This window comes from Macrobrachium nipponense, chromosome 36 (genome assembly GCF_015104395.2).
Source record: "Macrobrachium nipponense isolate FS-2020 chromosome 36, ASM1510439v2, whole genome shotgun sequence".
Taxonomy (NCBI): domain Eukaryota; kingdom Metazoa; phylum Arthropoda; class Malacostraca; order Decapoda; family Palaemonidae; genus Macrobrachium; species Macrobrachium nipponense.
This window is the reverse complement of record NC_087220.1, coordinates 44523047-44537501: the sequence shown is the minus strand read 5'-3', so window position 1 is coordinate 44537501 and position 14455 is coordinate 44523047. Positions and strand designations below refer to the sequence as shown.

General features: G+C 40.7%; 1 protein-coding gene across 1 annotated transcript in view; it reads right to left on the bottom strand.

Moving 5' to 3' along the window:
* Positions 1–2942: 2942 nt before the first annotated feature.
* Positions 2943–14455, bottom strand: part of LOC135203592 (fez family zinc finger protein erm-like) — a 128791-nt gene continuing 117278 nt past the window's right edge. Inside the window, exons 3-8 of the mRNA XM_064233377.1 lie at positions 14214–14450; positions 12718–12996; positions 10911–11190; positions 9127–9503; positions 8553–8659; positions 2943–7385 (exon numbers count right to left, since the gene is read on the bottom strand). Of these exons, the coding sequence (XP_064089447.1) occupies positions 6800–7385; positions 8553–8659; positions 9127–9503; positions 10911–11190; positions 12718–12996; positions 14214–14450 (1866 nt within the window). The 3' untranslated portion in view covers positions 2943–6799. The remainder of the gene's footprint in view (positions 7386–8552; positions 8660–9126; positions 9504–10910; positions 11191–12717; positions 12997–14213; positions 14451–14455) is intronic.

The window sequence follows — 14455 nt, the reverse complement described above, 5'->3', positions numbered from 1 at the left end:
CTGACAAATGTGTGATCGCAAAGTCTAAAACTGTCTTCATTATTTGGTTCTCCTTCATCAGTGGAGCTTAGCAAGTTCCTTTTATACGTGACACTGAATTTTATATCAAATGTTTTTTATTAGTACTAAAAAAAAAAAAAAAAAACTACATTAGCATTGGAAAATAAGTTTGGTTTAGCGTTTTGGCAGGATTTGTGACTTTTAGGAATATTCGGCTTAAAATTAATGTTTTAGTTGGCACGTTTAGCAGCTTCCGCCCCAGTTCTCTTTGGTATGAGGGCGATGCACTATGGCGGCCGGGAAACGAATCAAAATTAGTATTTAGGTGTACGGACGTATCTACTAACAAAGATTATGAATGCAGAGCGTATTATTACGCTGAAACATTGCTGATGAGGCTTGTTTACGAATATGAAACAACTGTTTAGTTTCATTACATGGAGACTATCCTTGATTTATTGGCTTTCTTGAAGCCACCCGCTCTATCGAGAAGGCAAAGTGAACAGAAAAAGAATTATGAGTTCTCTTGTAGTACTAAGGGAATTTCAACTTCCAATATCGTGTCAATAGGTGCTTAAAATCTTATGTTCGGCCTAGCAATTAGCTCTCGCTCCAACTAGTCCCGACCACCTAACACGCACACACACTGAGAGAGAGAGAGAGAGAGAGAGAGAGAGAGAGAGAGGAGAGAGAGAGAGAAATGGTTCCGTGAAACCCTTGCAGAGGAGCACTATAAGAGGAGGTCTATACGGTAAGGGCCACGATAACCAGCCAATTCTGCGAATCTGCGTGGAGCTCTGACTGTTTGATAGATTTACATCAAGATCGGGCATCACAATAAAACAATAAACGGTCTACCTCAGTTTCTCAGCCTATATCCCCACCACCCACCTTTGTACTCAGTCTATCTACTAGGCCTAGTCTGCCCCACCTGTAACGAACTATCGGCAGAGCTGGTCCATGCCTTATGGACGATATCACATTGATTATAACTGAACTAAAGCCGTAAGATGTTTCGAAAGAGGTAAATTTGTTAAAATTTGTTCATATTGTCTTGTATGATCCATTGGCAGCTAATCGACCAGCTGAAGTTTTGCCTGAATGGTAGGTTAGGCCTAGTATTAATAGATATGTAACGTTCGCAATACCATGAATACATCAACATTAAATAAATCTTATGCTTTTAACTGCAAGAAAAAAAGTCAAAGGACGGATTTCATATTCTGAATATATCCTATTTCTCTTAAAACATCCCGTTTTTAATATAATAACAAGTGTTACGCTATTCACCTTTAAACATTTCGTGTTCAAGCTAGTTTTCACATTCCAAAATATTAATGGTGTATTTCAACCTACAGCGATCTGGGACGAGAGAGAGAGAGAGAGAGAGAGAGAGAGAGAGAGAGAGAGAGAGAGAGAGAGAGAGAGAGAGAGAGAGAGAGAATTTGACGGGAAATTCTATAGCTCTGACAAAGCCGTCGTATGTTAAGCTACCATACGAAATATCTACCTTACAGTTAACTGTTTGAGTTACATATAAGCCTATATACATAGTCTGCTATGCCCATCACCACACACTTGATAGCAAGTTGACTATTCCAACTTATCAGTCTTACATTAAGATATGAAAATATCCATCAATACATCTAAAATTAAACGGATAAGCACACTCCTGAAATAAGCCAATCGGCCGCCAGCCATTGTTAGTTAAAGAGGACTAGAACACTCAACTTCTTGTACTTACCTACGACACTTGCCAACCTCCTTTGCCCAGGGCCAGGGCCGGTTTGGAATTAGTCTTCAATTCTCACTTAGATTTAGTTAATTTGATTTCCCAGCAATGCACTCATGCACAATATCACAAGAAAATTAACGACAGCGAGTCACAAGTAGAAGTATCCCGCCATGGGAGAGACTTGAGTGAGCTTTTTCATGGCGTCACTTAGAGGTGTCAGCCGTAGTGTTTCTTATCTTGGTCTGTTTTTCGATTTACCTTTAGGGTTTGTTTTTATATATAAATATTGAAAGTTGTTCCTTATGATAAAGATATAGTTCATCTAAGAGTCATGTAAGTAATTGATAAGTGCTGGGTAAAATTGGCAGCCTTTTGGCGGAAAGCAACACCATTTTGCTCAACTAGTGACCTCCTGGTGTGCTGTAATTACCGTGTCAACCGACTAGAGTTGCCTAACGGGGAATGACAGTGATAGCGATCAAACCAGAAGTAATCACTGGCATTTTCCAAGTTTTCCTTGTTTAAAGTGACTTAATGCCGTATACGCAGTAAAGTCCATCACATAATATGAGTTACGTAACGTTAGTGTGTTCGTGTATGTCGTGATGAAGGAAACGCCAACAGTCTTCCAAGAGAGCACTCCGTGCGGGTAACGGGCGATCAGGGGCTGTGGTAGAGGTAGGGTAGAAGTTGCTGATGGGTTTTATTCGGTAAACACCGTATCATTCCGATATTCGCAGACCTTTGTGTCGTATTTCGCGGTAATTTTGCCATTTGTATGATGTGGACTGATTTGCGATGGTATGCGTATAATACAAGGGAATAACATGAAACCTATGACGACGAGCCAACGTATATGGCAAGTTATATGATTCTGGCATTGTTTGCAAACGTTTTGGCCATTCCTGAAAAGTGGAAACGTTTAATTTGAAAAAACAGGTATTGCGTTATAGACAAAGGGGTACGTCCAGTTTATAAGGAAAATAACCCGAAATAGATTATGATTCGCCTTTCTAAGCGTGTTCACAAGGGTGTAATAATAAAGAATAATTTTTTTCTCTCCAGGTAACAGACCCTCTCAGAGCCTGACTGCCCATGACTAACCGTTTATGCCGAGTGTGGTTTTATGACATTCTGTCCATACGACTTTAGGCTGACATTTAAATTTGAAAAGGCTTTTCACTGAAAGGGTGGGAATTTGGTTTTTTGCGTACTTTATTGACATTATATTATCACTCTGGACAATAGTTACACTTGTCTTTGTAATCATACAACTCTAAGCTAGATGATTCATTGGGATACAGCGGTGAAAGGGGAAAAGGTGTTGAGCTAGAATGATACATAACAATAAATGATAATATAATAATAATGAAGAAAAATTATAATAGACCAGTAGCTGTAGTTTTTGGAATGAATTGGTAATAATAACAGTTAGACCAACTGGGAATAAAATCATAATTAATAATAATGGCAGATATAGAAGAGATAGAGGTTTGCAGTTTACGTCAAAGATTTTTTTTTTTCATTTAGCTGTACAGTTTGATCCTTCATTACCCATATAACCATACTATATACCAACATACAATTATATATACACACTATACACGTAATGTACAACTTGTTGTAACAACCGCTTGACTAGACAGAAAAAACTATCAACTATCTTCCTCATCTTTTGGATCACATTTACACTCACAACATAACAATATTCACTATTTTTGTCTGTAAACAACAGTCACTATATTGTCTGCAAATCATATTCACTATTTTGCCTGTAAACAGTAGTTACTATTATTGCAACTGATATTCACTATTCTTCGGAAACAATTATGTTTGTGTTTTGCGGTAAAAGAAATTATTTTTCCATGTATTTTGCAACAATTTTTTAACTGTTTATTATAAACAATTACCTCTTTATATATAAATATATATACACACACACATATATATATATGTATATATTAATATATATATTAAGTTCATGCGAGATCAGTTTCCTTTCCAAACCTCATTCAGTTTTTTGTCTGCCTTTGTTATTGTGTGCTAATACATTATCAATCCCCTCTAGTGTGAGGCATTGCTTGCTTTCGTTTCGTTTGCAACTACATTGTCCTGTAATTGTTCGCGTCGAAGTAAATTTCCAATTACGTTTTGCATTTTCAATGAAGGCCCGGAAACCGCTCTCCTCCCTCCCTCCCTCCTCCTCCTTCTTCTCCTTCACGCATTGTTCATATTTATCTTCGTTAATATCGCCAAATAACTTCAGTCATTAAGTACAGGCTCAGCTCAGTTGCCGGAAATTGTTTCCAATCAGTTTCCCGCCGACGTCTTCATTCCGACGCGACTCAGACTCGAGATTGCCGAGGTTTTCTTCAAATTCCGCCTCTCCTAATGATCACCCTTCCATCCATCCACCCACTCCGCCGTGATCACTCCTTTAATGAGAGCATTTTTCGACTAATGGCGTCTTTTGGTGATCTCGCAAGAGCACATTTCCCCAACATGATAATTATCATTTCTCATTCGATAATCATCCGATTGTCATTAGCGGTCACCCCTTCACCCGCCCCCCTCCCCTGCGTCGAGTGAAGGTGGTGGGGGTTAGGGGGAGGGGTTTGAGAGAGAAAGAACACAACGAACGAGATCTGCAAATCATAATAATCATCTTATTAACGACAATGCACTTGGATTTAAAAACCCGCACTTGCGGCTTTTCCCTTACCCGCTGATGCTGCTGCTGCTGATGCAGCTGCTTCAGCTACATCCTCCCACCCGTGATCTCATTATTGAATTGTTTTTCGGAAATTACCGCTTGGAAGGAAGGGCCCGGGCCGCCGTGCCAATGCGAGAGAGGCAGCTTCTTTCGTCGTTCGAGCGGAGTTGATGATGACGAGTTGCACAGCGCTGCTCCCGCGTCCTTCCTTCCGAGAAGGATCTCGGGCGCTGCTACTCCTTGGCGGGCTGCCTGGTTGCGGGTTGGCGCTTGGAGGGTTTCTGGCGTTTTCTTTTTTTCCCCTTTCTTTTTTGTTTTTGTTTTGGGGGGGATACTTTACGGTGGTTAAATCTGTCTCTCCTTTCTTCATTAAAGGAGAAATGTTAGATTTTTAGTTTTGTTTGTTAACTGGAACGTTATTATCATCTGGTGCATTGAGGTAAAGTTTCTAAGAAATGATCGCATGCTTTTGTTCATGTACTATTTTCATTGCATATAGTCATTTATTTGTTTATTCACTGTTCATTTATTCATTTTCCTGCTTTTCACACTGGGAGGAGAGTAGGGTGCTCTGTGGAGAAGGCAAGACCTTTTTCTTTCCATCGCTCTTTTACTTGTCTTTTTTTTTCCTGAGCCTTCACTGAAGTCTTCTTTTCAAGACTTGAGTCATTGTCTAAGTTGTCCACTCGAAAAAGTATGTCCAGCCTTTTGCACGTCAAAGAACTTTAAAGGCATTTGTCTGTGTTCCTATTCACATTGATACACTGTATTTACATTATTTTCCTACGCGAGACTAGAATATATTAACCACTGGGTCCGTTCATTGCCATCACTGGCATTCTCCTTCATCGAATTGAAGAGGAGTATTATAGTCACAAATAAAAAGAGATAGTCTTTGGTTTCGGTCTTTTCTCCGAAGATGACGCATCCGGATGCAGTAGTAGTACCTCTTGCCGCTTATGACAAGACCTTCATGATCCTACGAGACCTCATGGTGTGGGACTTGGTGGTCTTTGAATGGACTGATTTATTCAGATACCTGTTATTTAAGGAGTGCCTGTTCATCTGGAATTTGGAGACTTTTTCACCGTCAGCAGTGTGGTCCGTGGTTGAAGTTGATGTGGTTCTCCCTGCGAGTGCAGGGCAGTATCTTGGCCTCTTGGTCAGGTGTTGCGACTCCAATGATAATAATAATAATAATAATAAATATTATTATTATTCTTTCAGTAGATGACCATTGACTTGAAATTCAGGCTTCCAAAGAATTTAGGTATCGACCTCCCACCGCAGACCCCACACTGCAGCAGTAACTGATCATGGTACAGAGCCAGTGATTTTCATCGCCTTGGGGGAGACGCGAACCCGCAACATCTGAGTAGCACGTTACGACACAAACCACTATACCAGCGGACCAGCCAAATTCTCTAATGTCATAGATCAATTATCTTGGTCAGTTCGACTTTGGTCCGAGGTTTCCGCTCTTGCTCCAGAGGGTATTCTCTAGACCAGTGGTTCTCAACCAGGGGGTAAATCCTTCAGAGTTTCAGGGGGGAATTATGACCACAGATTGGCAGGTTCCAATTGGTTCTAGGACCATACAAAACGCAGTATGCATCGGTCCGCTCTACTGAGAGGTCACGTTGGGCTTTCTTTCCGCTAGCTTGTGTGTTTGTGTTAGTTTTGTTGCATATTACTTGGAATGCACCTTTTGAGGCAGACAATTTTGGAAACGAGTGGTTGGGGGAATGACATTCTGACATATGGGGAAAGGGTGCATGGGCAAAAAAGGTTGAGAACCACTGCTCTAGCGTCCTTGGCCGCTTCTATGGTTCAGAAACACCAGCATGTTTTCATTGCCGCATAGGCCGAATTCTAAACCCAATGCAATTTTATGTCAGTTTAGTGACAGACATTAAAGAAACTTCAAATTTTCGTTCATGGTGATTCCTTGTGGCCAATAGATCAAGAATGATCTTTTGACTCTAAGTAATTATCATTTCATTGGATTGTTGAGTTATTTGTTCATGCCTTCAACAGAAATTATTCTGCTGTTTTATATCGATGGCGCATCTTCCCACACATCTTTGTTGTGTGTGACAGTTCTAAAATACCGACGCCCGCCTATATAGCAATCATCTTTACGCTGATATCATTGCTGTACAGACCAAAAAACATATCTTGCTTACTATGGATGTCTTTTCCCTCATTCTGAAGGACAGACTGTTCGTTTAGCAGAGGCCAATAAACGTCATCAAGCACCGAGTGTCGGAGCATCTGCGTCAGGAAGTGTTGGTGGAAGTGGTGGTTGGAGTCGAGGAGGAGGAGGAGGCTAGTTGGCCCAGCAGTAGCCATCAGCCCAGCAGCGACGGGATCTTGTGGAGGAAAGGTGATGCTGAGGACACGGGCAACGCTGGAGGCGCTATCAAGAAAGGATTCATGAAGTGGGCGGGTATGGGCGGCGGCATGGCCGGCGGAGGGTGCGAGAGCGATCCCAGGGTGGCCATCGCCGACGGGTTGGGCGCCCCGCCCCCTATGAGGGACGGCAACACCGAAAACTGGCGGGGGAGCGTCTGGGAGGCGGACGTGACGCCGCCGACGTCGGCGGCTCCTGGGGAAGCCGAAGGGGAGGACGTGTAGGAGGTGTTGTCGTGCAGCTTCCTCATGTGCTTCTTGAGGTCGAAGTTCCTGCAGAAGCCCTTGCCGCAGATGGAGCACTGGAAGGGCTTCTTGTCGTTGTGGGTATGCATGTGGAAGGTCAGGTTGTAGATCTGGTGGAAGGCCTTGTTGCACACGTGGCACTTGTAGGCCTTCTCGCCCGAGTGCGTCAGCTTGTGGTTCTTGTAGTTGCCCTTCTGGTGGAAGCCCTTCCCGCAGAACTCGCAGACGAAGGGCTTGTAGCCCTGGTGGATTCTGACGTGGGTGTTGAGGGTCGAAGACCTGGTGGGGGGATAAAAAATTTTGTTCATTAGGCTGATATAACTTTATCTCAAAATCACGAAATGGCAAGAACCTAACAGAGAGTGGATCTTCTAGAAAAATATTAATAGTAAATTTATAAAAAAAAATATATGGAAACTTTGGAAGTTTCACAGGGACCTCAAAATTTCGAATAGCGATTTTGGATAATAAGCAATAAATGGCAGTAAGATTCCTTTGTCTAAGAACATTCGTTTTCATATTAAAAGTGATTTGATATCCATGCAAGTATGTTTTTATTGCCATTATGCCCCTTTTCCCCTCATAGAGGGTGAGATGCTCACCTTCGGTTCTTCATCAAGTTCCTGTTGTCTTGCATTTTAATGATTATACACGTTTTGGACCCCGTCAGTGCACCTCATGCGTTGCACTGTAGGTATTACTTAAGGTTCTTTGCAGGGACCCTTCAGGCCCCTAGCTGCAACCCCTTTCATATTTTTTACTGTACCTGCGTTTTTATTCTCTTCCTTCCATCTTAACTTTCCACCCTCTCCTAACAATGATTCATAGTGCAAATACGAGGGGTTTCTCCTGTTCCGCCTCTCAAACCTTTTTACTGTCAATTTCCGTTTCAGCGCTGAATAACCTCTTAGGTTCCAGCTCCCTTGGTTCTTGGCCTGAATTCTAAATATTCATTTCCCCGTTTTGGTATCAAGGCTTCAACTTCTAACCTAGATTTCTTAAGCATTTAGACAAGAGACAAATTCGTATATAGAAGAGAACAAATAAGCGAATTCCACAGGAAAATGATAGTCAGAAATCCAAGCGCTTTCGTCTTTACTCAGACATTGTCAAGGAGTTAATGAGGTACAATTGGAGAGAAAGGTCTCAGGTACAACACAAGATCAAGAATACCAGATGGTTAATTGTCAAAAGGGTAAAAATTAAAAGAGATAATCCAGGATTATCGGATATCACACGGTCACAAACCTAAACAGATTGACCCTAACCGAAATTACAAAGTTTCTTTATAGTCCAAAACATGTAAAAACTAGTGAAATCCATTTGTGTTCCTGTGTATTTATCATATTCGAAGGAGGGAGTGCAATGAAACTTTACAGTTTAAACCCCGTTATTGAAAAAGAGCATGGAGGAACAAAAAAATGTTTGTCGGGGGTAAAAACTCACCTATTGAACGCCTTCCCGCATGTCTGGCACTTGTGGGGTTTCTCCGAAGTGTGGATGATTTTGTGACGACACAGCGTTGAAGCCTGGCGGAAGCCTTTGCCGCAGACCTGTCGGAAGGGAATTCAAGAATAGTTTGTTGATAAGGAGGCAAAAGAGTCCATGATATAGAGTTTTTATTATATTAACAATAAAAAAACAGCAATGTCATATAAAAAACAAGTGTCAAAATTTGTAATATACAACAATGAAATGTATTGTATAAAATCATTTATAAGTTGGAATCATATAAGTATTCTTGTTTATCGCTTTACAGACTAAAATACAGATTCTACTGGTAACCTTTTTACCAGATACGTGTATGTATATATATATATATATATATATATATATATATATATATATATATAATATACATAAATATATAAAAGCATTAATAATAGTGGATTTCTTCTATCAATTGGTCGGTTGTCACTCACCCATAATCTGTGTGTTTGTGTGTGTCTTAAGCACACAAGAGCAGTCTAAAGGTATTTGTTATTAAGATTTGTCCCAGAAAATTCTGTCAGCGTCTTACCTTACACACAAAAGGCCTGGCGCCCGTATGAACGGGCATGTGTCGCGTGAGATTGTAGTGGGCATTGAAGATCTTCCCGCACTCCGGGCACGTGAACGTCTTCTGGGGCTTCCCTCCGACGCCCGCCGCACCCCCACCTCCAGCGGTGACCTTCTTACTCGAGGGCGAGGTCATGCCAGTCCTGCTGGCGTCGGACTCCGCGAGGCTCGACGATACCGCCTGTCCAGAGGCCACGCTCGAGGTTATGATCTCTCCTCCGTCGACTCCTCCTCCTCCTCCTCCACCACCACCTCCACCACCTCCTCCTCCAAGACTGGACGCTGACGCCTGGTGCTGTAGCGACTGGGATTGGCTCGACGATGACGACTCTGTTTTGACTTCAGGAGAAATTGCGAAAATCAGTGTCGATTCCGACATGTGTGAACTACAATATTAATGTCTTTAAATAAGAGAGGTTTCGAAAATTACTATTTATTTGCCAAATTTATCAAGTTTCGATATCTTGAAAATGAGCGTAAATAGAAAATGACTATTGGCACGAGAGAAATATAAAAAATGAATGATGCAGAGTTCTTTACATTTTTAATTTTTTGCTTTGACAGAATTGTAGATATTCTGTCTTCTGTAGATGTAAAATCCAATTCTATCCTAAAAGACTGTAATTAATTCTGATTACTTGACAAAAAATGTTGCCCGTATACGCGTATACATTTTGATGTGAAATTGTTATCGGAAGAAAGACTGAAAATAGCATTCATTTGATCCCACGAAGAATATACGAATACAACAACAAAGTTTCCAGCTGATTTGCTCCATAGAAACTCAATTTCATTTCAGTATCCGAGTAAAAAATGAAATTGATGGACATGACTAACTCGTTTTTATAAGGAAAGACACCTGAAGACCTGTTTTTCTTCTAAGAACGAAAATAGTCACTTTCCCCAAAGAGAACAAATAAAAACTCACTTCCAACAAATGCAACACATGAGAAAGCAGCAAATTTAATTTCTGTTTCAAAACTGGGCAAACTTGATTTCATCAAAATAATATAAGTTAAAACTACAAACCCAGTTTCACAGACCTCAAATTCGTTCACTGAGAGAAACGGTAAATTCACCTACACGGGGCTCATTCTTATTTGACGGAGTGGCAACAAAGTATTTTGTATTCAGGAATAAAACAAGCTTTTACTACAGTCTTCCAGTTGACGGAATGGATGCAGCATATGCTTCCTGGGATGTAAAACTCAATTCAGTCACAAAAAAAAGTAAACTTACTTTCGCTCACAGTATGAAAAGAGCAAATTCATTTCTGCCCAAAGAAGGAAATGGGTAAACTCGCCATTACCCCAAGAATGCAGCCAACTCATATTAACTCAAAGAACAATGATAATAATAAAAAAACTCGTTCACTCATTCACTGAAAACTTGGATTCAGATTCAAAGCTGTTAACAAAAACAATAAAATCAACCATTACTTTAAGGTTCCTTGCAGCGTCCCATCGGCCCTTAACTGCAACCCTTTTCGTTCCTTTCACTGTACCTCCGTTCATATTCTCTTTCCACCCTCTCCTAACAATTGATTCAGAGTGCACCTGCGAGGTTTTCCACCTGTTACACCTTTCAGACCTCTCGACTGCCAATTTTCATTTCCATAGGTTCCAGCGCTTGGCTTTTGGCCTAAATGCTATATTCCAGTTCCAGTAAAATAAAGAATGTTGATAAAAATAAATAAGCATCAAATGGAATATAATATTAATAAAGAGAAACGAGCAACGAACTCACTGTCACTGAGCTGGTGTGACCTTGGCGACAGGGCGAGACTGGCCGCCCCGAGGACCATTCCCTCCGCCTGGAGCCTCGACGAAGGATTCTGCGCCCCCGAAGGAGCCATGGAGGAAGTCGGCGAGGACACCGACGGGTGCGCCCCTTGGGAGTGGGACTCCCTAGGGACCTCGGGGACTCGCAGGGGGGAGGGGGTCGTGGTGCACGACGAGGTCGAGGATGGCACTCGGCTGGCGCCAGTCATGGAGAGGTCGTAGGCGGTGCCGAGTTTCGTTGTGGCCTGTGGGAGAGGAAACGTTTATTGGTCGTTTAGGTTGTCTGGCGATGCTGTTGGTCGTCCGAATCTGTTTATTATTATTATTATTCAAAGAAAACTCATAATCACGAGTCAATATAATGGTTAAGTAAATCCACAGTAGTATGACTGTTTGATTTTGATATTTAGAATATATGAAGCAGGAAGCTTTCGATGACCTGCACAGTCCTTGTCAATCTGGCTATAATTACAAAAAGTGGCTACATAAAAACTTTGTTTTTGACTTGTTTACAAATAGATTGTTTGAAGATGGGTAGTTGGCTCTTCATGCATGTTATCCCTTCATTCTCTAAAGGCAAACCAGCTAATCTCCTAGAAAGATCTAGGCGATTAGATGGTTTGCCGTTAGAGAATGAAGAGATAACAGGAAGAGCCAACTACCCATCTTCAAACAATCTATTTGTAAACAAGTCAAAAACAAAGTTTTTATGTAGCCACTGTTTGTAATTATAGTAAGATTGACAAGGAGGACCGTGTAGGTCATCGAAAGCTTTCTGCTTCATATATTCTAATAACAAAATCAAACTGTCATACTACTGTGGAGTAACTTTTTTCCCATTATTATTATTAATATTATTATTATTATTATTATTATTATTCAGATGGAACGGATTAAAAGGGTTATTATGTTCCTCATTCGCAAAAGGTTTATTCATTGTTTACATTACTTGGCGTTGCTTTGGGGCCATGGGAATCTACTTAAAACAATGATAAGTATCTTTTTCAAAGTGTAACCTATGCACATCATTACGATGCTCTTGAATGAAATGGAACATAATTTTTATCAAAGCAAACATTAAACAGCTGATAAGAATTTCATCTTTATCCGAGGAAATTGGTTACATCTATAATTTATTCTGATTTATTATTATAACGGATGATAACATCATTATTTATTACTGTTATAATGACTGCGACGTCATTGCGGTTTTTATTGCCATTATATAATTATCAGTTACCTTCATTATTATCATCATGAATATCGATTATTATGATGAGTATAATACCATTGTCGTTGATGTTACTATTGCTTTTAATGTTACCACCGCTGCTATTGTTATTATTATCATTATTATTATAGACCTAGAAGCGATAATATGAGCTTAAATATTATCATTATTATTATTATTAATATTTTAGTAGTAGCAGCAGACTTTATTATTATGTTTATTATAGACCTAGAAGCGATATTATTATTATTATATATCATTATTATTAGTATTATTATTATTATATAAGACGGATCAAATGTAATAGGAGTTTAAAAACTATTATTATTATTATTATTATTATTATTATTATTATTATTTTATTATTATTATTATTATTATTATTATTATTATTATTATTATTATTTCAGCAGTAGCAGCAGTCTTAATTCATGCCACTGGAATCAACGTTTTGCAAGTAGCAGTAGCCGGTATCATTATCACTGTACAGGTAATAGCAGTAGCAGTAGCACAAAGGGCTTAAGTAGCGACGGGCACTCACGGAAGTGTAGTGGAGAGAAGAGGCGCTGCTGGAGATGCCCGACTGCGTCCGCGCCTTCAGGAGGTCCAACCTGGTGAAGGCCGACAGGGCGTGGGGCGTCAGCCGATGGGCGGGGGCGGGGCTCAGGTGGGCGGCGCTAGGCGAAGTGGGTTGGAAGTGAGCCGCGGTGGGCGACGTGGGCGTCGGGTGGGCGGTCGTAGGCGCCGCCGGGTGTGAGACGGTGGGCGTTGGTTGTCGGGGTCCGTCCATTGAACTCGTCGAGTGCAAGATGCTTCCGGCCTGTTTGTTGCCAGTCAAGGAGATAATAATGCGTTAGGTGGGTGGAGTGACAGAGAGAGAGAGAGAGAGACAATGAATGGGAAGTGGGAGAGATAACGATAAACATGTAGCAAGATAATAAGAAAGGTGAAACCATTTTTTTAAAGTTTTTTTGTTTGTTTGTTTGTTTAAGAGATAGCTAAGGTAATGTAGGGTTAACAATATAGAAAAAGAGAGATAGAGTAAAGGGGCTGAGGGAGAGAACGATAAACAGGTAGCGAGATAATAAGAAAGATGAAACCATTTAAAAAAAAAATTTGTTTTGCTTTGTTTAAGAGATAACTAAGGCAATGTAGGGTTAATAATATAGAACGAGAGAGAGAGAGAGAGAGAATGACAGTGAAAGGGAGGTTGGAGAGATAACGATAAACAGGTAGCGAGATAATAAGAATGATAAAACCAGTTTTTAATTTTCTGTTTTTTAAGCGATAACTAAGATAATGTAGGGTTAATAATATAGAACGAGAGAGAGAGAGAGAGAGGGTGAAGGGGTAGCTAGAGAGATAACGATAAACAAGTAGCGAGATAATAGAAGAAAGATAAAACCACTTTTTAAAAGTTTTTTGTTTTGTTTTGTTTAAGAGATAACTAAGATAATGTGGGGTTAACAATATAGAACTGTTCGAAAGCCATGAGTAACATAATGTGGGATTGAGAATGTAGAGAGAGAGAGAGAGAGCGAGGACGATAAAGAGGTTTACTATACCATATTTTCATCTAGATTTAATGTGGGATTATTAATTTACTTAAACTGTATTACAGTAGAGAGACAGAGAGAAAAGAGTATGTGGTAGGATGACAGAGAGAGAGACAGAGAGAAGAGTATGTGATAGGATGACAGAGGGAAAGACAGAGAGAAGAGTATGTGATAGGATGACAGAGACAGAGAGAAGAGTATTTGATAAGATGACAGAGAGAGAGAGAGAAGAGTATGTGATAAGATGACAGAGACAGAGACAGAGAGAGAAGAGTATGTGATAGGATGACAGAGAGAGAGGGTGAGTGATAACTAGCTCAATAAAATCAAATATTTTCTGTTCATATGCCTTTTCCTTACCAGATTTATTTGCTAACAGCCTATAAATTTTCTCTGTAACGTGTGAGTAGATGGAAGAGGAAGAGAGCTATAAAGAGAGAGAGAGAGAGAGAGAGAGAGAGAGAGAAAGCGAAAATCTCACCTGATAATAATGATAGAGCAGAGGATAATGCGAGAGGAGATCCCTGGCTCTGGGGTCATGTAGGAGTTCTTTGGTCCTGTGGTGGTCGTACAGGGCCCTCAGCCCTGCGAGTCGTTGGTCGTTGTGGTGGTGGTCGGGATGGTGGTCGAACAGCCTCGAAGGCAACTTCGTGACGGGGCGCAGCGTCACCAAAGGGCGTAGGGGCGCCGTCGGGGGCGGGGAGGCTTCCTTCGTCACCTGGG